This window comes from Lagopus leucura, unplaced genomic scaffold (genome assembly GCF_019238085.1).
Source record: "Lagopus leucura isolate 7727_CA_CO unplaced genomic scaffold, USGS_WTPT01 Super-Scaffold_100022, whole genome shotgun sequence".
Taxonomy (NCBI): domain Eukaryota; kingdom Metazoa; phylum Chordata; class Aves; order Galliformes; family Phasianidae; genus Lagopus; species Lagopus leucura.
Window position 1 is genome coordinate 5,390,604 of NW_024962275.1, and position 20,501 is coordinate 5,411,104.

Sequence of the window (20,501 nt, forward strand, 5' to 3'; positions counted from 1 at the left end):
AAATGTGCTTTTCACTATAGAGATGACCAATTTTGACATATCTCTCACTCTGGCTAGGGGCAATATTAAGAAAAACAATGCTGTAACTTTCTCTCTGATCAGCATCTCTTTCAGCTCTCAGTCCAGCTCAGGCTGTGCTTGGTGAGCAAAACCGGAGCTGATTTCAATCCCAATGCAGGCAGAGGCTCTGCAAGATGCTCAGGATCATTCTGCCTGAAATTATTTTCTGCTGCTGAGAGCCTGTGAGCAGCTTTAAAGCTGCACGGCTCCCAGCCTCCTCCACCACTCTTCACGTGCTGAAGCCCTCGCACACAATGCCGCCTGCTCCTCCCAGCGCCGGCCCCACAGCTTTGCCATTAAGAAACATTGTGGACCTGTCCTGGTGCACCCTTTACAAATGTAAATATGTGATTCCCCTGAGTAGTTCCAGTGTAAGCAGGCCTGAGGCTGGCAGCGGCTTTGCCTCCTCGGCTCCCAGCGGTGTGGTGTCAGGGCAGCCCAGGGGAATGGCGGCCTGCAGAGAGCACTGCGCTGTCTGGGGGCGAGGAGCAGCCGTGGCCTCGTGTTGTGCGGAAGGCCTCAGCCTGCGAGCTGCTCCTGCCCGTGGCGCACAGCAGGGCGTGAGGAGCGGGGAGGGCACGGATGCTTCTCAGTTGTAGACAACGTCCCGTTTCACTGGGGCTTCCAAAAGAACCGGGGCTTGACTCTCCTTTCCTCAGTCAGTGGAAAACATCTCCCGTAGGCACAACTGCTGCAAGGCCAAGCGGGGGGAGAGCTCAGGGCAGTTCGGGTCTGTCAGCACGGACCCGGTGGCACCGGGCACAGCAGATGAGGGGGACTGTGAAGACGGGCTCTTCCCCTCGCGGATTGGCACCGTTGCCCAGATCCTTGTCTCGCGGAGCAGGATGCGTCCCGCCCCTTCGCGGCTCCCTGCGGTGCTGGGATGCGCCCCAGAAGCAACGGTGACGGAGCCTCCCTCCTCGCCCCCGGCCGCAGGAAGAGGCTAACGGCGGCGGGCGAGCCGTGTTCTCAGCTTGGAGTATCGCTTTCAGCTATTCTGAAGGTTAAACGCCTGTTTAGAGCTCCCTATTGAAGGTGGAGACGGGGGTGCGCCATTGTTCGGCCGCCCTCCCGCTTTGTCCGCCCGCTCTCGGGGGCGCCCTGAAAGGGAAGCGGCCCCGCGGCCCGCACCCGGCAGAAGGGCTCCTGGGGGAGCGCCGCTTCCTCCGCCCTAATGACATTCAGGCCTCCATCGGTTCAGCTCCCGCTTTCTTTCTGCTGCAGTTTAACCCGGGCACAGAGGCCGGGCTCCATCTTACTGATCTCTGCTTGACACCCAATTATCACATGAATGGCAGAGAAAGGCTGCAAAAGGCTTTAACTCCCCCTGACCCTCCTTCCCCTCTGCCTGCTTCCCCCTCGCCCCGTCCTACCCCCGCACCGAGGGAGTTCAAAACTGAGACTGGAAATCAAACAAAGCCCCGAGCGGGGAAACCCATTGTTACCGCCTCGGAGATGGCTCCCGTTTCGCCGTCCGTTGTTCCCCTTGAAGTTTGACTTGCTGTGTGGAAGGATGCGAGCAGCTGTTGGCGCATTCCCCTGATGTTTTATTGAAAAATAATTGAATCGTCACTTTGGGGCTCGCTGATAAAATGTTTCCTCGTAGCACTGGGCCCTGTTGTATTCATAAAGTATGTTTCCCCGTAAAATGTGTTGGCAACCCAACCCGTTTCCTGCCTCGATGGAGGGATGGATGCCCCTTCTGCACTCGAGGGAGAAAACAAGCAGGCGAACTGAAAACCAAAAACCGAGGGCTGAGACAAAAGAAATTAAACCATCTTTACTGTAAGGCTGAATTTCCAACCTGTTCTTTTGTTCGGTGGAGTTAAATTTGTGGGAGGGCCAGGCCTCTCAGCTCCGCTGCCCTGGGAAAACGTGGCGGTGACCAGGGAACATCGGAGCTGCACTGCGCCTGGAAGCAAGGACAGGATGTGAAATACTGAGTAGAAAACAGAGGTTTCACTTAAGTTAACACAGTGACACATCCAGGGGCTTGAACCAGAGGACGGTGTGTTACAGTAAACCAAGCACAAGGCAGGGACCTTGACTTTATCTGTTCCTTCTTTATGTACTTGATTATCAAATGCCATCAATGCTTACAGCACTTCAGAAATAACAACATCAGCACTACACTTTCTCGAGGAGATTACATGCTTTCTACTCACCTCCCCAAGCATATGCTGGTAAATTTGTGATGCTCTGATTTCAGCACCGGCACAGAGATGGGAATTGCTCCTCTTCCCAAGCACACATCGTCCATAAAAATGTCCCCCATAGCTCATGTGCTCACTGACTGTATTTCCAGGGTAACTGTTAACAGTAACCAGCTTCGAATGCTTGAATGAGCCAAATTGGTATTTATGATTACTGTTCGCTCTCTTTCTCTCTCTTTCTTTTCTTTTTTGTTTTTAATTTCTTTTGCCTTTATGAGGAAGCACTAACACTAAATCTGTAACATTTTGTTGCATTTCTATAGCTCAGGAATCAAGGTTTTTAGCAGCCAGTTCTGCTATTATTTGGCCTCACAAATTATTCCTGGAAGCAGGAAGAATAGCTCGTAGAAAATCATAACTACACTGATCTGGAGCTCAGATTACCAGATCTTTTGTAAACAGAGTGCTTCGGTCACTTCTGAAGGGCATACAAATAAGATTTCTGTCTAAGCCGTCTCTTTCCTCTGCCTGTTTCCCATACAATTGGTTCAACATCCTGAGCCATATCTCTGAGATACTCAGAGGCCTTGGGATTTACTTTAGAGATATCTAAAATCTAACTGGAACTTCTGGAAGAAGACCACAGGCAGTAGCTTCGTGCCTCTGCCATAGCATAACCCCCAGCAATGGCAGCAGCACCCGTTGTGCTGGGAATTGCAGAATCTTTGCTGGGGCCCAGCCGGCAGAGTGCTCATCTCCCAGAACAAAAGGCCGCTACAAACACCACCACCTTCTGCTCTCAGGGTTAGGCGTGCCTTGACCCCTGTTAGCATAAACGTAGAGCAATCTGTCTGCGGAAATTTATGCCCGTTACATATAATGCATTATGTATATGCATCTATATGACATTTCTTTCTGAATGTGTGCGCGTGCACATGTATATTTTAAAGCCGAACCCTCCACTAAGAGGAGCGTTAGAGGAGGGAGGGTGAAGGGGCTGCAGTTTTCCTCCAGTTCCGCCCTGTGCTTCGTGTGCTCCGCAGAGGAAGGAGCCTGTGCCGCAGCACAGCCCAGCTGTCACCACCATGGCTGTGTCTGCCTGTGCACGTGCTTCTTTCTCCCTCTGGGGATGGGAGGAAGAAACAAACGGGCGACAGATGTGCACTGTGCTGTTAATGCGGTGCGGACAGTGACCGATGCTGCGGCGATCCTAGAGGCTGAGGGGACACCGAGCAGCCGAGCGCTTGCTGATGTGCAGCAGCATCTTGCACGCTGATGGCAGGAGTGGCTGTCAGGCTGATCCAGCCCGGCCACTTCTGCATCCCCACAGGAACATAAATCATCTACAAGGCACGAGGTGAAGGCCAGGCTGGCTTCGCTACTGGGAAGCTGCTGATGCAGATCATTGCTAAAGCATTCTCAGCATGCGAAGAACAACTTGGTGAATGGCAAGACGTGAATTTAATGCAGAACGGGTGTTTCAGGTTTCGTTCTGGGTGTTTTCTAAAAAGCCTGCGCTGGAGCTGCCAGCAGACCAGGCTGCCTCGCAGCCCGATGGGCGCAGGCCGCCGCCCGGCCCAGCCGTTGCCACAGTAACGCGCCGCGGCCGGAAGCTCTCTCGGGCACTTCCGGCGCGGCCTCGGCGCGCCTTCCCTTCCCTTCCCGCCCGCCGCCGCCAAGATGGCGACGCCCGTGTCGCTGCAGGTGGAGTTCGGGTGAGCGAGGGCGGCGGCGGGAACTGGGGCCAGGGCCGGGCGGAGGGCAGGGCCGGGGCCAGGCCGGGCTCCTCCACTAAGAGCGGGCCGCGGCCGTGAGGCGGAGCGGTCTTGGCGCGGCGGCTGAGCCTGAGGCCTTGTGGGAGCCGCGAGCGAGCTGCAGGCTCGTGGCAGCCCGGTGCCGCGGGGCCTTGGGGCTGCCCCGACCCGGCAGGGAAGCAGGCAGCGGCGGGCGGTGTGAGACGCAGGGCCGAGCTGTGCTTGCGCATCACTACTCGCTCTTTCCTCATTCCCATAGATGATATAATTTTTAATTATTGAAATTGTTAATAAAGCGCTTGCTTTCCAGCTGTTCTCTCTGTGTACGTGTGTGTGTGTGTGTGTGTGTGCGCGTGTGTTCGTGCTGTCTGCGTGCTCCGTCCCAGCCCTGGCTCAGGGCAGCACGGTGGGGCTCAGCACAGCACTTTGCTCTCAGTGTCTGCGCTGCCAACACTGTGTGCCTGGAGATTGGAGTGCTCGTGGGGCACTCTGTGAGTGTTTGTGAGAATACTTTGCTATTTGTTAAAGCCTTCTTTTAGCGAAAGCTACAAGGCTGCTATTAATGGGGTTTTTCCCACCCTCTCACAAACACAGACATGTCATAACCCTTTAAATGCCTCTCTCCTTAAGAATCCTTTCCTCAGTCTTTCCTGCTTCCAGCTGCAGTAACTCTCCTAATTTTCCCAGAAGAGTGAGATGCGTTTTTGCTTCCCTTGGAAATGCATAAATGAGCTCTCTATGTACAAATTGCAGCTGAGTTCTCTACAGCGAGCGCATTACAGAAGGACCTTATCTTGCAATCTACATTTTTCCGCTGTAACAAAGCGTGACCTTGTTTTCATTACATAAAAAAATGTTTTTCATATAATTACTGTGACTTGTTCTCCTGCATGAGTCTCAGCTCATGGTAATAATTGCTGCTTCAAATTTCAGATAACTATTTTTTGTGAGCTGGTGGAAGAACACCAACAGAGTGCTCTTTAGGAGAGTTGCTGCATATAAGTGATGCTGCTGAGGGCACAACAAGGGTTCTGTTGTGCTCCTCTATGGCAGAGCCAAGAAAACCTAGCGTGGCATTTCTAGATATTGAATTTAAAGGAACTTTGTAACGTGGGGATGTATCTTTATTGATATTCAGGTGAGGGTTATTTGTTCTAAATACTTCCCTTTATTGAGGCAGCTTTCAAAAGATGTGAGGCACCAGGAAGGGTTTGCAGAATGTAATCTCATATGAAAAAAAAAAGGCAAAGTGAGATTAGTGTTTTGTGACATTCTTTCAGGACGGCTTGGCCATTTTCCTGTATCAGTTGAATTTTGAGATGTAGATTTCCAAACAGTTCCTGCCTGGCCATGCTGTTCGGTCTGGAATCAAGAGCTGATGCTGTCAGTTTCTGTGTCACGTTTTGCACAGTGGCACCCCGGTTTCCTCATGTTTTTGCTCACACAGTGGTTTATAATTTTCTAAGACTGAGTTTGGCCTGCTGCCTCCCAGCATCAAAACCTATTTATATCTGTACAGCTCAGGACATTCAGAGTTGTTCCTTTTTCTTTCCCCACAAAATGGATGAGGGACCTGCTGAAGCTCATTATGTTGCAGTTCCAAAATCTTTTTTTTTTTTTTTTTCCCAGAGTAGGAGATAGCTATCTGCACTGAATTTAAATCCCAGTTTTTCAGGTGTGAAGGCAGCTCCTGTCCCTGTCCATCTCTTTATCTTCAGTGTTTAATTCACACTTCATCTCTTAAAATGCTGTGGTTGCAGAGACCTTCACTTTGCTCTGTAGGGCTAGTCCTGCTGGTAAGTTGTGTGTGTCAGAAAAGGGGGTTAGGTTGTTCAGTGGAGGAAGATGGACTTTTTACATACACATGTAACCATCACTGCCTGTTTCTCCCAGCTAAAGCTCTCATGAGAGGGATCTGTGCTGTGACTGTGTCAGGAAGGGTTGCTAGAACTGGAGGATTCCTGGCCCTGCTTCTGACTTGCTGTGTAACCTCGTATGAGTCACTTCCTCTCTCTGCTTATAAACCAGGGAGATATTTATTCCATGAGAATATTACTATTTTTCACATTCTGTGAAACCCTGTGAGGCTTCAGGCTGAAAGGTGGTAGAGAAGAGTGGCGTCGTGTGGCATCTGTAGCACTGTTTGTATTGGAGCAGCGCTGACAGCCGATGGGAAAGGCACTGTTAGGCACCACACAGCGTGTTGTGAGCTCTGTGGGATGGCAGCCGTCCTGTTCTGCTGATGCACCACGACGTCCTGGCCTGTGACTGCAGCTCTTGTGTGTGATGATAGGAGATGGTGACTTCCCCATGGGACTTGTGGTTTGTGAGTGGAAAAAAGGCAAAGAGAATCCTATACGAAATTAGTTTCTGTGATTTATGGTTCTGTGATCTGTTTTCTTACTGTGGCATTTACATAACATCCCCTGCTTGCGCTGTCTTCCTTTTGACAGTAGAACAGAAACTCAGTCATTCGTTCTTTTTATTTCAGAGGTGGTGCAGAACTCTTGTTCGATGGGGTAAAAAAGCATCAGGTGACTTTGCCTTCTCAGCCAGAGCCTTGTGAGTATCTGAATCTGCTGGAAAACTTGAAAGAATGACAACAAATGAAAATCATGTGCGAGACAAAGCTGGTTTTACAGCAGTTCTGTTGGTTTACACGTACCGATGCATTTTGAAAGCACTTTCAGCCATGCTGTTGCTTGGATAGCTTAGCAGATGCCGTGTAGTCCTCAAAGTAGATACCAGGCAGAGGTGATCTGAACACTGCCTGTGTCCTCTAAGCAATTGTGAAGCGAGTTCTTTCTCAGGCCTTTTGCCTCCCCCCTCCTGGATACACACCAGCCTCTGAGTGCCTGCATTCATGCCTGCATTCTTCTTTCTCGATACGTGAAGCTGCTGTAACTGCTTTGCCCCTTTTGAGGTTCCTGAGGTGCTTATGTGTGTAGCTACATGTGTGTGTACAGCAGTGTAACACCTATGAATTTTACCTTCTTTTTTGACGTTCAAGTGTATGCAGTCAGTCTATACCAGTGATACAGATGCAAATGGCTGAGCTAATGCCTGAACGTGATGCTGGGCATGCTGATGTTGCCTTCCCTGCAATAAAAAGTAAGACGCTGTTCAGCTAAAGACCCGAGTGTCCCAGTGATAAACAGTCATCATTTCAGGTTTGTTATTTGGCGTATCAGAACTGAGAAGTGCTGTATTGCCTCGTTTCTCCCTGTGGCTCTGCTTACTGCAGTCACAGCGTAATTTTGCTGCAGGTTTGTTTTGAATTTTTCCAGCTAGATAGCAATGCTTTATGCCACTTGAGGGTGGGCTTGTGAACTGAGTAGATACAAAGCATGAGGGAATGTTAACTATTAATATCTCGTGGATGGATAATACCATGATCTATGTGCTGTGAACATCCAGGCCTGAAATTTTCTTGCTGTTCCTGTAAGTAATTACAGATCTGTGGAAGTGCTTGGACATAAGCACGTGTAATTCAAATGTAATGGGGCACTGAAATAGTGTGCTGTCTTGTGGTTGGTGATAGGAACTGTGAATCCAGGAATGGGATCTGATGCTGATTGGTGCTGTGAGTTTAGTCATGTTGCATAACTTTCCCCTGTTGCTACTGAAGTAGTAGTGATAATTTCTTGTATCACAGGAGAGTTCAGCATTAAGTTCCAGCACTGTTAAATCACATAAGTTTCTTGAACAGAAGGTGGTAAAGAGCTGCCAGAAGACTCCCTTGGTTGGTTCATAAACCTGGGGGCTAGAGCATCATTTTCTTTACTGTTCTGTAATTTTAGGATACCCACTGACATCGACTGTGTCAGCAGCATTCAAACGGTGATCAGACACTCAGGAGGAAGGGGTTTTTACATGGGGTGTTTATTCCTGCCAGGGGAAGGGGGAAATTGGTACCAAGGAGCAATTCTTCCAGCTCGATGGCTGTCGGCAGTACAGCTGTGTGTGGCCTAATCCACTCCCACTTGAAGTTGCTGGGAAGGCTTCTCCAAGTCTTCACTAAGAGCTGGATTTATCCTTTGGGATTAAACTTTCCCAAAGATCTGGCTCGGTCTCAGGGTTCAAACTCATGATCTTCAGGGATTCATTGCAGATTAATCTAAGATGTTCTTGCATCTGGCTTTTCACTCTGCCTTGTTTTTCGGATGCTGCTGTCCCTGTAACAAGAGAGGCAGAATGGACATTGGGCCCGTGTGATAGTGTCTGTGGCTTGCTGCTTTCGTGTTTCATTTTTTAGGACCAGAGGGAATGGTTTCAAGCTATGGCAGGGGAGATTCAGGCTGGACATTAGGAAGCATTACTTTTCAGAAAGGGTGGTCAGGCACTGGAATGGATGCCCAGGGAGGTGGTGGAGTCACCGAGCCTGGGGGTGTTCAAGGAAAGGCTGGATGTTGTGTTGAGGGACAACACATCCCACTAAAACCATTTAGTGGGAGCTATTGGTAGTAGGTGAACAGTTGAACTGGATGATCTTTTAGGTTTTTTCCAACCTTGGTGATTCTATGATTCTATGTGTATTAGATGGCAGGGTGGTTTCAGTTCTGAATCTGACTGTGCACTGCAGCAGCTCAGGAGCAGACACTGAATTGTGAAGCCGATGCTGTTGCAGTATTGACACTGAGCATGAGGATGGGCTGTGCAGATGTGGGTTTAAAGCCTGACAGTAAGGGGTCACTGGAGACACCTGTCATAATACTCTGGATGGGAATTATGTTGTTAAAGTGAGAAATTAGCAGAATTGAATAAGAAATTTGGTAAATCCTCGCAATTGTGCACTGTTCCCAACACCATCTGTTTTCCTCATTCACAGAAAGAAGGTTTAATTCAACTGTCTCTGTGTAAATAAAGATGCATGTGGTGTGTTCCCTGCTGCCCTTGTGCAGCCACAATTATAATGGTTAGAGAAACAGCTCAGCACTATGCTGTGTCCTGTTGCTTACCTTTCCTTTTGTGTTCACCACTCAGTACTCTGGGGAAAGAGTTGTAGTACGAGTACTGCTCCAAGACCTGCACTCAAAGCCCCATTTTAGCTGATTTCATTAGCTGCCAGCCTTATTTTTGGCCATTTTGCCCTCTCTATCCCACTCTTCCTTTCCTTCTGAGTTATTTTTGTCTTTGCCCTCCTTTTATGCAGAGCAGCTCTCTCTGGGACGTGTTTTAATTTGTTTAGGCGTTTTTATATATATCCCAGAGATGAGGGGAGGTGGAAAACTGTATGAAGAAATTTCTGCCGGTATTTATGTGGGGGGGGGGGGGAAATGCTCTGTAGTTGACACAGGCAGCATTCTACTAATGATAATAATAATGACTTCAACAAATGATTGTGTGGCCATTTCCTTCCTCCTGGCGACAAGCACTAAGGAGAAGACAGGTGGGTTTCAGAGCCAGTTAACTTTTCAAGATTTGTTTCTCTGTCCTTTTCTGATGCCTGAGGATGGAATCCTGGAGGGATTAGGAAAGGCAGGAGGAAGAAAGCTGCAAGTGGGACAAGAGCAAGCCACCAGGGGTCTGGCCATGTGGCAGGGCCTATTTTTATTATCCAAGGGGCTTTTTGTATCCTTACAACGTCGATAAAACAGCAGTTCTTTATTTCCAAAGCGGAGCTGCCTTGGCCTGCATGTTGAAGTTGCCAAGCAGGAACTGAAAAAGGTGCATTTCAGCTGTATGGGAGGACAGAGTTCCACCAGCCACGCTTAATGCAGGGCTGTGCAAGCTTTTGGAGCTGCTGCAGAGAGGACCTGAAGTTAAACAAGAATCTTGTCCCAAGTCGCTGGCTGTTTTGATGATCTCACTGATAATGCTGTTAAAGGACCTAAAGACATTAGTGCCCCGTTGGCTTATTCTGTATAAAAACAGTGTGTGGGGGAGAAAGCAGCTGGGGGAATAACGGTATTTGTCACATGGAGAGAGTATTAAATTGGCAGGGAGATCAACTTTATTTTCAAGCGTCTAAGAGGCTATTAGAGACAATGGAGCATAAAAGAGAGAAACCCTAAATTAAAATCTGAAAATGTATTTGGCAGCTCCCTCCTGAAACAGGCCACAGTAATTTAACCAAGTGCTTCAGTAATCAAATGGATCATTGTACGACTGCTCCGCGAGCCACGTCGGAGCTCCTTCCTCCACCTCGCTGGGACTCACAGTGCTGGGTTTGTCTGTGGCCATGCGAACTGCGTGGATGCTGTTGGGAGGGGAGGAAGCTGCTGGCATCACTTAACCCTTGTGGTGATTTCAGGGTTAGATCCGCGGCGTCGGATGATGAAGGGCGCTGGCAGGTCTTTCTGCTGGGCCCTGTGCTGGGGTTTGGGGCTGTTCCTAATGTCTCTGTTGGGCTGCAGGTTCCCAGCCTCCCAGTTCTGAATTCTCCCGTGGTTTCGGTGCCAGGACTCGTGGTTTTGGATGGTGCCTGGGTCGGCAGTGATCACTTGGCTTTTCTGAGCAAATCTAGAGTTCACCGTGTTTTGGCACATACAAGTCTGGAGGATACATTTTCATGTATCTTTGGTAGTTGTGTGTGGTTTCCCTTTACCAAAACCTCACGGGAAACAACCTTGTTGCATATCTGTTTTTTTTTTTTTTAAAGGGAAAATTAAAATAATCTGCCAAGCGCTGCTTATGTTAAAATCCCCATAGCACGATTTGCTCCTCAAGAGCTTTGTGTTCCAGGGGCCTTGTTCTGCACAGCATGGAGGGCTGCTGGAAGCATTCATCTGCTCAGATAGAGCCCGGGGATCCCGAGAGATCAGACCTGTGTTACAGGCTTAAACATACGGCGTGTGCTCAGAGCTGTGGGTGCTATGCCAAAAGGCTGTGAAATCAGAAGGGAGGTTGGTGTCAGTTGTCTGTGATGCCCAGCACTGTTACAGGGCAGTGTGTAAAGTTAGTAAAACCCTGGAATGCATTTATTGCCCTGGTTTTCATTCCCAATGTTTTAAGACTTGTTCCAAACTCACTGTACAAGTGGTTTTGGTCAAGCAGGTTGATGGAAACCCGTAGATCTCTTGCAGCCAGCAACTTTCTAACCACGCTGTACTACTTGCAGGTCCCAGCAGCCATCTCTTAGGCAGGTAATTATCTGCTGGGGCAGGGAGAAGGTGAGCTACTGGCTGGGATCTCAGCCTGCACTGGCTCGGCTCGGGGCCTGGCCGCTCTTTCCAGCAGCCACAGTGCCAGCAGCCCGGTGAGATGAAGCATCCCTGCCCGCTGCTCCTTGCTGGGGCTTCAGGTTGCTGTGTTGAGGCAGGGAAGGGGATGCCGGCAGCCTCGCAGGAGCAGCCCGGCTCTCTCCCAGGAGGCCGCGCTGCCGATCAGCTCATCCCAGGGCTCATTGTGGAAGGAGCTTCCCAGGCACCAAGAATCCAGCTCTTCTGTGTGACCAAATCCCTGCGATAACAAAGCCTGGCTTTTCCACCCTCCTTCCCAGCCGCTGTATTGCAGTGCAGGCACCTAGTAGGATAACCTTTCTGTGCCAGGCCCCCCCCCTCCGCTCTCTCTTTTCTCTCGGTGGGATTTGCGGTGCTGACAGCACTGTTCAGAGGGTGGCAGCGGAGCAGGGCTGGGAGGAGGATCCGGGCCCTTTAAACCGCTTAGCATGCGGTTCACACGGCTCTGGGCCAGCTGTTCCTTTCTCCTCCTGCCCTCACTCGCAGGAGTTGTTTGCTGAGCTCAGAGCTCCTGTGCAAAATTGCTTTTCAAAAGAGCCACTTTCTGCTTAATTAAACAATGAGCCGCCGTCCCTCTGCACATCTGTAAAGCTCCCTCTGCAGCCCCTTTATCCCACAAACTGCTCCATTCTTACCTCCATTCACTTGTAAATCTTACCCCCCCTCTCTTCCACCCTGATCATCTCACTGGCCCTTTCTTTTCCCCTTTCAAGTAAGACTGTGGGGCTTGGAGTATCTGTGGGGGTGGCTGGGCTGGGTGGGCAGGAATCGGTTTAATGGTGCTTGCCCTGTATGAAAGTCTGATAATGGCCGAGCGGTTCTGAGCCCGAAAGTGAGAGGCAGAAGCTGGTACTCTGCTTGATTTCTGTATGTGGAGGAATAAAATCACGGCGGTCACTGAGCTGTGACACTGACTCATCCAACAGAGTGTCCAGTAACCACCAGCAAGGCTGGAAGGGGATAAGGAGCCTGCTTCCAGGAGCTTTCCTCTCCAGCTGGCAATGCCAGGAGAGCCCAGCCCTGGGGATTCCCTCTGCCAGGCTGTGGGGAATCCCTCTGCAGCTCCTGCAGGACCTCCTCCTGGGGTCTCACATGAGCTCCCGTAGCCTCGGGTGGTACTGAGAGGGTTTTCCTTCTTTGCACGTGCACAAAACCCACAAGCCAGGAAAATGTGAGGGAGGAGAGATTTCAGTTTGATGGGTTCCGGCTGAGTGTCACGCCTGCAGTTAGCAATGCATTCTCTGAATTGTCTTCCTGAGCAGCTTTAAAAAAAAATTAGCCAGCAACATTCAAGGTTAAGCAGAATAAATGAGTGGAAAAGCGATGAGGTGGGGTATCTCCTTTATCACAGGGATGGGCAGATTATTGTCAGGGTGATGCAGTATCATCCAGCATGGATGGATAGGAGTGAAGCAGTGGGTGTTTGGTGTGTAGAAGGAAGATTTCTGACTGCAGGAACTGTTGGAACTGTGGCATGCTCTCCGTGGGGTTTGGTAGCAGGGCTGCATTGCTCAAGCGATGCAAAATCAGAGTGGGCAAAGCTTGAGGTGGTCTTTTGTGGCCAATAATTCTGCACTGCTAGAGGGATGAAATCACAGGAGCTGTTAATCTGCTGCTTCTAATGCCTGTGATTCCTAATCTTCCTCTTTGCTGCCCGTGCAGCAGTCTCAGGCTTTCCTGGTTCCTTCCTTTGACAATTCTGCACGAGAGGCAAGACTCTGGACCAGCACTGGTGATCTGTGATCCTAATGAAAAGAGACAGTTTGGTGTGCTGGCATTTATTTGGGAGACTGAACTGACAATAGCGTGGGGTGTTACAGGATTAGATACTCTGACTTTGGAAATGTGGAGGGATTAGGTTTACCCTGAGGATCAGCTCGGAGCTGCTTTCTGGTGCTGGGAGCTGATGGATGGGGAGAATGCTGGGCTGGGGATCCCATGAACTTGTGTTCTCCTCCCAGCAGCCTGCTGGGAGCAAAAGATCCCAAGCAGCTCTTCTGCAGCTTGTGGGAGTTGTGATGGAAACACAGTGCTGAGAGGATGGTGGGATCTGAGTCGCTGTCTAGCAGCAGGCAGTGGAAGAGCCCTGTGATCCCTGCCTGTTGTATGGACCGTCGGGGTGGAGAAGAGCTCTGCTGGGGGGTCTCTGCTGGCTGAGAAGTGAAAAAGGACATTGCAGCACAATTAAAAAATAGAGAAGCAAGAGCTTGATGGTTTTGGAAGCAGACGAGAGCGGGTGAGGGGAAGGATTGGGATTCTCTTGTGTCTGGCTGTAGTTACCCCCTAATTTTTTCCATAGCGCTAAATCACTACGTGGCAGGATGTGCACTTGTCAGAGAAAATGGATTTTGCTCTCCTTGCTCTGCGCAGTGAGCAGCCCTTTTGCTGTGACTCCATTTCTCTAAGCCGTTTCAGGTCTTCTTCTGCAGTTTATGGCACACCATCGTCTGCTTCGGTGGAGATTTGCATTTCAGATGGGAGCCTGGAGGGCCCCTCAGGTGGGGTTTTGTAGCAGCTCTCTCAGAGTGCTGTGAGATTCAGAAGTACACGGAAGGAAGGCATTTACCTGGAGGGAGTGGGGAGCTGGGCGGCTGTCGGGGAATCGAGCTGCTTGGGCAGGGAAAGGGGGATGCAGCTTGTCTTTCCATCCATTTCCATGCGGGCAGGGGGAATAATGGCAGAGGAGCGGCAGGGAAGGGGCTTTGTCATGGTTACAGGCCAGTGGCGGAGAATGTGGGTGGAGCGGCGCTGGTCCCGAGTTAGTGACCTCAGCAAATTGGAGCTCAGCCATGGTCAGTATGATAAATGATCTTATGCTGGGTCAAAGAAACGGTACCCCATGGGGAGGTGTCCGTGAGGCGGCCCAGGAAAGCGCTGTGCTCCTGCAGCACTGACCCCTTAGTGACCAGTGCCGCATATATCTTCTTTATTACAGACCAGGAGGGAATTTTCCATGGTTCACCCATTAGAGGTTCCTCTCTCTCTCTCAGAAATAAGCTCCCAGCTCTCAGCAGGGCCAGACACAGGGGTGGTGACACCCTCTGGGTGCCCTTCAGGTGCTGCGTGCCGCTTTGGATGTGGGTTATAAAGCAGGGGACATGGAAGTGTCTGAGCAGTGTGTGTGTGTGAATGTGATCGTGTCCACTGGTACCAGCTGTGCAGAATCCTTCTGTGTTTCACGGGTTCAGAGTGAGGTTCTCATAGCGTAACACAGCTCAGTGTTCCTTATTCCAGGCACCTGTTTTCTCTGCACGCGGTGGCTGCCCTCTCTGCTGAGATCTCACTGACCAACCTGTCAGGCCAAGGAGGTTTGAGAGACCCCAGGAAGATCTGTGGATTTCAGCCCTGCTTTTGAGGGTGCGAACGAAGCTGTGCTCTTGTTTCAGGCAGCACTAAAATGGAGCCCCAGGCACGTTTCTCTTGCAGAGGAAGCTCAGCAGATTCATTGTCAAAGAACAGCTGGGGTAACGCAGAGGGCCTCAGAGGACATGCGGGAGGACGGGGCAGGCTGTGAGCTTCTCTCCACCACGACCAGCAGTGTTTGCAATGCAGCTGGGCTGGTGGCGAGCCGCTGATGGGTCTGTGCCTGCAGGCTCACTGCAGTCCCTGCATCCTGTCTGCCTGCCTGAGGAGCCAATGACTTTGTGTCACTGCACGCACACTCTTGGTTTTCCTGAGCTGTGTGTTTCGCTGGGTGATTTGTTTTATGTATGTGTTGTGGGTTTGAGCTCCCATCTGTGCACTTGAACTAAGCAGTTTTCTCAAACGTTTGTCAGTTTTTCTTTTTTTTTTTTTAATTAACTTTAGATTATTTTTCCCGAGAATTTGGAGAGGTTTGATGTAGTGCGAGCACAGGCAGCAGAGCTGTCTCTGTATACAAATGAGAGAGGGATTTCCTACCATGTGCTTCAGTCCCTCCTTTGCAGTTTGGGAATATGTCAGCCTCCCGCTCTGCTGATGCTGCCAATGGCAAGGACAGTTCATGGTAACTGGAGTGGGGTTTTGGTGCAGGTATTTGCTGTGAATTAAACGGAGCAGGCTGCCAGGAGGATTTCACTGTCGCCATGCAGCGATATAAAAACGGATCCATCGTTGCTGATGAGCTGAATGCTCACCTAAGCCTCTCTCAGCCCCAATTCCATGGTCGCATCTGCAGCCACGCGCAGTGCAGCTGCACTCCTGTGAGTAGCTGTTGAGGGGGCACTTGGAGCCCCAGCAGGAGTATAAATGCCGACTGATGTGGTGCTTGCCCAGGTCAGAGTAATGTCTTTTTTTTTTTTGACTCCTTCTACATCCTTTGTGCAGGACGTGCTGTTTGCACAGCAGATCCTCAGCCCAACGAGCTGGAAGCCAGGGCTGGACAGTGTGGAAAGAAAATGTCTTAGGAACGCTGCATACGTCACATAAAAGAGATAAGCAGTTGTGCTGTAATTTACCTCTTATTATTTCCATCGTGATACCATGTAGGATCCTGAGCTGCTGATCAAGACTTCTATTCAAGGCATTGAGCTGTGAGATGGCTCCTCCCTGGCCCACTTGCAATGGAAGCAATTTTGTTCCTTTTCAATATCTGACTTGTGAGAGATGGTTCTGGTGTGGCTGTGGTCATTTTTCATCCTTTATAATTGATTTGTTCGAGTAATATCAGTGCACAGAATATAAAGACATGGGGGGGGGGGGTTTGAAATCAGTGCTGAGAAAGCAGCTGAAAGTATTATGTCTTGAGGTTGGCTGTAGAGAAGGGGCCTTCATTTCCATTGCTGCCTGGAGCAGGGAAGCTCCACGCATGGCCAGGGCGTCTGTTTTTCCCTCCAGTATCCGTGTACATGACTGCTGGGGAGGAGTAAATGAACATAGGCTCAGGTGGGGCTGAAAATAACATTTATTATGGAAGGAGAAGGGGTGAGGGAGCCTTCCAGTGCAGCCTCCCATAAATCAGCCCCTCCGCCCAGGCTGCTCCGAGGTGGCTGCCTTTTATCCAGCTGGTGCAGCGTGCTTCTGTTTAAATGATCTCTCCCGAAAGGTCCCAGAGGAAAGGGCTGCTTATTCCATGCAAGGAGAATGGTGCATGGCACAGCTCATTGTTGTGTGACCTGCTGCAAGTGCATAAATATGAATCAGCTCGCAGGCGGTGCTGTGGAGGACCGGTGTTCCCTTTGTGCCCCCCCAGCCCTCCTCCCGAAGGCTCCTCTCCATCTTCCTTCCGCTCCAGCCTTCGTAGCTCGGTGATGGAAAGCAGGAGGGGTTGGGTGTGGGATCCTGAGGGCTCGGTGTTGCAGCAGCATTTTTCAGAGCACAAGAGACACAGTTAGCACTCATTCTGGCCGGCACGGTGTACCTTTGAGTGTGCTCCTGTCTCCAGTGTCTGTAGATATCAAAGCAGCAGAAAATGGTCTATTTTGTGCTCCTACTTGCATATCATTATGGGGCAATCCAGTGCCACACAACTCCTTCTGCTGCAGTTGTGCAGAACAGTGATCCCCATTGCTCCCCTCAGCCCCACGTTGGGACCGGTGTGCAGAGCAGGGACACGAGATGGGGGGATGGAGCAGGTCGTGGAGGATCCCGCTCCCCTTTTCCCTGGGAATAAAGATCTCCATCTGCTGCAGGGGTGACGTTATTCAGAAGAACCCCAGCTCTGCAAAGTGTCCACAGTGCCATCAGATCCCATTGCATGTCACAGACTGAGTCGAGCTGCCACGAGTGTTTGTTTTTGCTGAAGGTGGGTGAAGCATGGCAGGGAGGTGTGGGATCCATGCTGCCCACAGCAGCTGCAGCCCCCATTGGGGCACTGTGCCTCCGGGGGGCTTCCTCACACCTCTAAAACAAACAGAGCTCTTTGGGGGCTTTCCAAGGGCTGGTTAAAGGAACCCCAGGAGAATGACTGGTTGTGGATTCAGAATGACAAAGTGGTTTGTGGAATGGTGGAATACAGAGGAGAATACAGGAGAACTCCACGTCGCGATTTGTCAGCTTCTGTAAACCCTGTAACGGATTGTGCCCCCCCCACCATCACTTCTCACCTCTCCAATAGGAAATTAACTGATGCTATCGCTAAAGAAATTGTTTTTGCCTCACAAAGTAAAATTGATACTATAAAAACCCGCCAGCGGTGTCTCCTCCTCCTTTTACATGAAGACAAATCCTCCCTGTCACCTACTGAAATGGAAAGATAAAGGCTGAGCTTTAATAAGGAAGCCGTAAGCACGGAGCACAGAGGGAGGGAGCTGGTGGGGAGGGCGAGGGACGGCGTGGGGAGCACGGTGTGACAGCAGTGCAGTGCTGGGCAGCAGCCCAGGTGTCCAAACCATGGCAGTCGTGGTCAGTGTGTGTGTAAGGCAGGGCTGGATGTGCTCTCGTGCCCCAGAGCTCACGTGCTGCTGCTGTTGGTACCTGCAGTGCCTGGGTGCAGGGCTGCGTGCTGCTAAGGGGCAGCTCTGTTACCTCCTCCTGTGGTTGGAGGTGTGCAGCTCTGCCCCTCTGCCCCGCGTGTCCCCCACCGTCTCTGTTGTGGATGAACATTCGCTTTGTGTTGGCGCTGCCTGCGAGCAGCCGGCTGTAAATCGCTGTCCTTTTCCCTTCCAGGGGATATCAGAAACCTGCTAAAGTGGATCAAACAGAATCTGCTGAAAGAACGGCCGGAATTATTTATGCAAGGGGAATCTGTGTGAGTACAGCTGTGTGACTCCTCCTCGTGTCTCTCTCCCTGCTGGTGCCCACGGTTTGGAATGCATTTTTCCTGTTGGTTTCATGAAGTTGACACCCACGAAAACACGGGCTGTGCTGAGGTGATCCTGGGAGGGAATCCCCTTGTTTGGAAGCAGCTCCAAACTCTACCTCCCACTGCTCCATGCAGAGCATGTCTTTCTTCTTGCAGCCCTCGCCCCGAATCCTTAAGCCTTAAAGGCAAAGCAGGACCACCTGTAATCCCTCTGTTGTCACCTGCAGCAGCACGGCTCGTGTATCCTCAATTCCAGGCATGTGAGCAGCTCTGCCCGCTCCCTGCTGACATTGCTGGGACCAAAGCAGCCGCTCGGAGAAGTGCCAACAAATATTTCTGCTGGGAAATGTATTTTTATTGTCAAAATGGGGCCAGCCTCGTGGAGGGGAAGGGAAAAAAAAGTCCAGAGAAATGGAGCAGAGTGAGCCGTGCAAAGAGCCTCCCTGACGGCCGGGTGGCGCTGGGGGTGCTTAGCATTCGTCATGGATCTTTGTGAGCTGAAGCGTGTGCCAGGTCCCCTGGTAACAGGAGAGACAACTGCAGGACACTGAAGATCAAAGAGGGGGAATCCCTTTGCCTGTAATCAGGGGCTGTGAGTGGATCTCGGGCGTTTAGTGCCCTGGTAGTGGCACCACAAGAGCTTTCCCTGCTTTTGCATCCAGCTCTGCTGTTTGCGTGGGTTTCATTACCTGGCTTTTCTGCCTCACGGAAATGGAGTCATCCTGGAGCATCCTCAGGAATGGTGCATTTTGATTCAAATGAGCTCTGGGATTACTCCTGTCTCCCCTTTCTTTGATCTAGAAAGGGCACAGACTGTACCTGTTTCTACCTCCGTGCTAGCGTTCCTTTTTCTCTTTGGCTTTATAGGCAGTCGGTGTGTGATCTGTGCTTTAACATCCCTCCTTCTTAACTATTTGTGAAGCTTTTAGCAGCCCTGTATCCTAATTATTTCTGTGTTCTGCAGGAGGCCAGGAATTTTGGTGCTCATCAACGACGCAGACTGGGAACTAATGGTCTGTACTCCCTCCGTTTGACTTTCTTTGTTGAAAATATTGCTCTGTCTGTTCTGTGGTTGCTCTCAGAGGCTATTTCTAATTCTTGCCCCAAGCAGAGCATCTAGTATTTGAGAGGGAATGGGGGCAGACAGGGATCTTACTCCCAGTGTTGTACCACTGTTGGGAAGCTTCAATCTAAGCTGCTGAGTCTCATCAGTCAGCACGGGTCTGAACAGAGATGCTCCCTGATCTCTGGCCCCATGTGGGGTAACAGCCTGGAGGGCACCAGGCTGCCTTGGGTAGAGGCCTGCAGCCCCCAGCAGTCTTCAGACTGTGAGGCATTTCCCAGCAGTGAAGGCAGCCCTGGGGAGATCCCTCCCCAAAAAGGAGGTGGTTAAAACACTCCTCAGTTTCAGCCCACTGTCTCAGACAACAAACAGTCCCTAACTATTTTCCTGCCTCAGGCAACCACCTGTTCTGTCAAAACTGTGGTCCAGAGGTTGGTGTGTTCCTGGGATAATGAATGTCAGCTCCTTCTCTGATCGCTCTCGCCTTTGCTTTCTTTGAGATAGAAGCCTTGCTCTGTCCCTCTCAGCTCTCCCTTAACACTCACCATCTTTTTATGAGCTGTTTTCTCTTTGCAGCTAGTATTTGGAAGTGACATTTAAACCATTTCTCATTTTTTTCTTGGCCTGCAGGGTGAGCTGGATTATAAACTCCAGGACCAGGATAATGTGCTTTTCATCTCGACGTTACATGGTGGGTGAACTCCTGGAAAAAGAAGAGGACGTGAATCTGAACCCTTGGGCAAACAAACATCTCAACCCACCCAAACCTCTCTCGAGCTGTCTGTGCCTGATCCCTGCACCATCCCACCACGTTCACTTGTTAACAGACATCCAAATAAAGCCCCGTCAGCACACAGCCTGCTGCATACTGCTACAGCATCCATCTTTTGGTCATTTCACCTCTCCTGACCACACTTCCAGGTACCTTAACAAGCAGAGGCCACCCGCTGCACGTGCAACAGTGTGTTTGTGTAACAGAAGGGAGAGGTGTGCTGGGTGTCATGCATCTATGTAGGCGTCCTGGGGGAGGTGTGCCTGCCTTGAGGCAAGGCAAAGTGCCTCTGTTTAGTGCCAGGAGCTGGGATTCTTTCTGCAAAACACTCAGTGTCCTGTAGGCTATTGCAGCAGCTACAGAGACGCCTGGGGAGGGACAATATGTGAAGTGCTAGGAAATGGGAGGTGACTTTACTAGCTCTTCTGTGAGGTGGTGGAGGTTAGAGCTGCAGAGCCCTCTGTAGTGGCTCTCCACCTGTCTTGCTGTTTATCTGTGGGAAGTAGGCAAATAGGCATTTTTAGTTCTGTTTGACTCTGTATGCCTCCTGCATACCTGAGCTGCACCAGTCCAACAAACGTCAATTTACAACCATTTGGTTGGAGGGTAAACAAACCCACGCCTGCTCTAAGACAGCGCAGAGAGATAAGGGCAACAAATTATCTTTCTGTCAACGTGATGGACAGAATTGATCAGCCTTGGTTTCATTCCGTGCTGGCGTGGAGCAGCAGGGAGCTGCACTGCTCCCAGAGGGACGTGGAGCCAGGGGGCGGCTTCACAGCTGCTGGGTGGCACCG

At 50.6% G+C, this 20,501-nt stretch overlaps 1 protein-coding gene across 1 annotated transcript; it reads left to right on the forward strand.

The window, feature by feature from the left end:
- Positions 1 to 3,852: 3,852 nt before the first annotated feature.
- On the forward strand, positions 3,853 to 19,788 carry URM1 (ubiquitin related modifier 1). Its single transcript, XM_042879233.1, has 5 exons — positions 3,853 to 3,928; positions 6,459 to 6,529; positions 17,734 to 17,815; positions 18,834 to 18,882; positions 19,563 to 19,788. Exons 1-5 carry the CDS (start codon positions 3,894 to 3,896, stop codon positions 19,629 to 19,631), a joined length of 306 nt encoding a protein of 101 aa, XP_042735167.1. The 5' UTR covers positions 3,853 to 3,893; the 3' UTR covers positions 19,632 to 19,788.
- Positions 19,789 to 20,501: the final 713 nt, after the last annotated feature.

Excerpts from the sequence above, each read along its gene's own strand:
- URM1 (XM_042879233.1), top strand. The coding sequence starts at position 3,894 with ATGGCGACGCCCGTGTCGCTGCAGGTGGAGTTCGG. Across the intron at positions 17,816-18,833 it reads TTTATGCAAGGGGAATCTGT|GAGGCCAGGAATTTTGGTGC; the intron begins GTGAGTACAGCT and ends TGTGTTCTGCAG. Across the intron at positions 18,883-19,562 it reads ACGCAGACTGGGAACTAATG|GGTGAGCTGGATTATAAACT; the intron begins GTCTGTACTCCC and ends CTTGGCCTGCAG.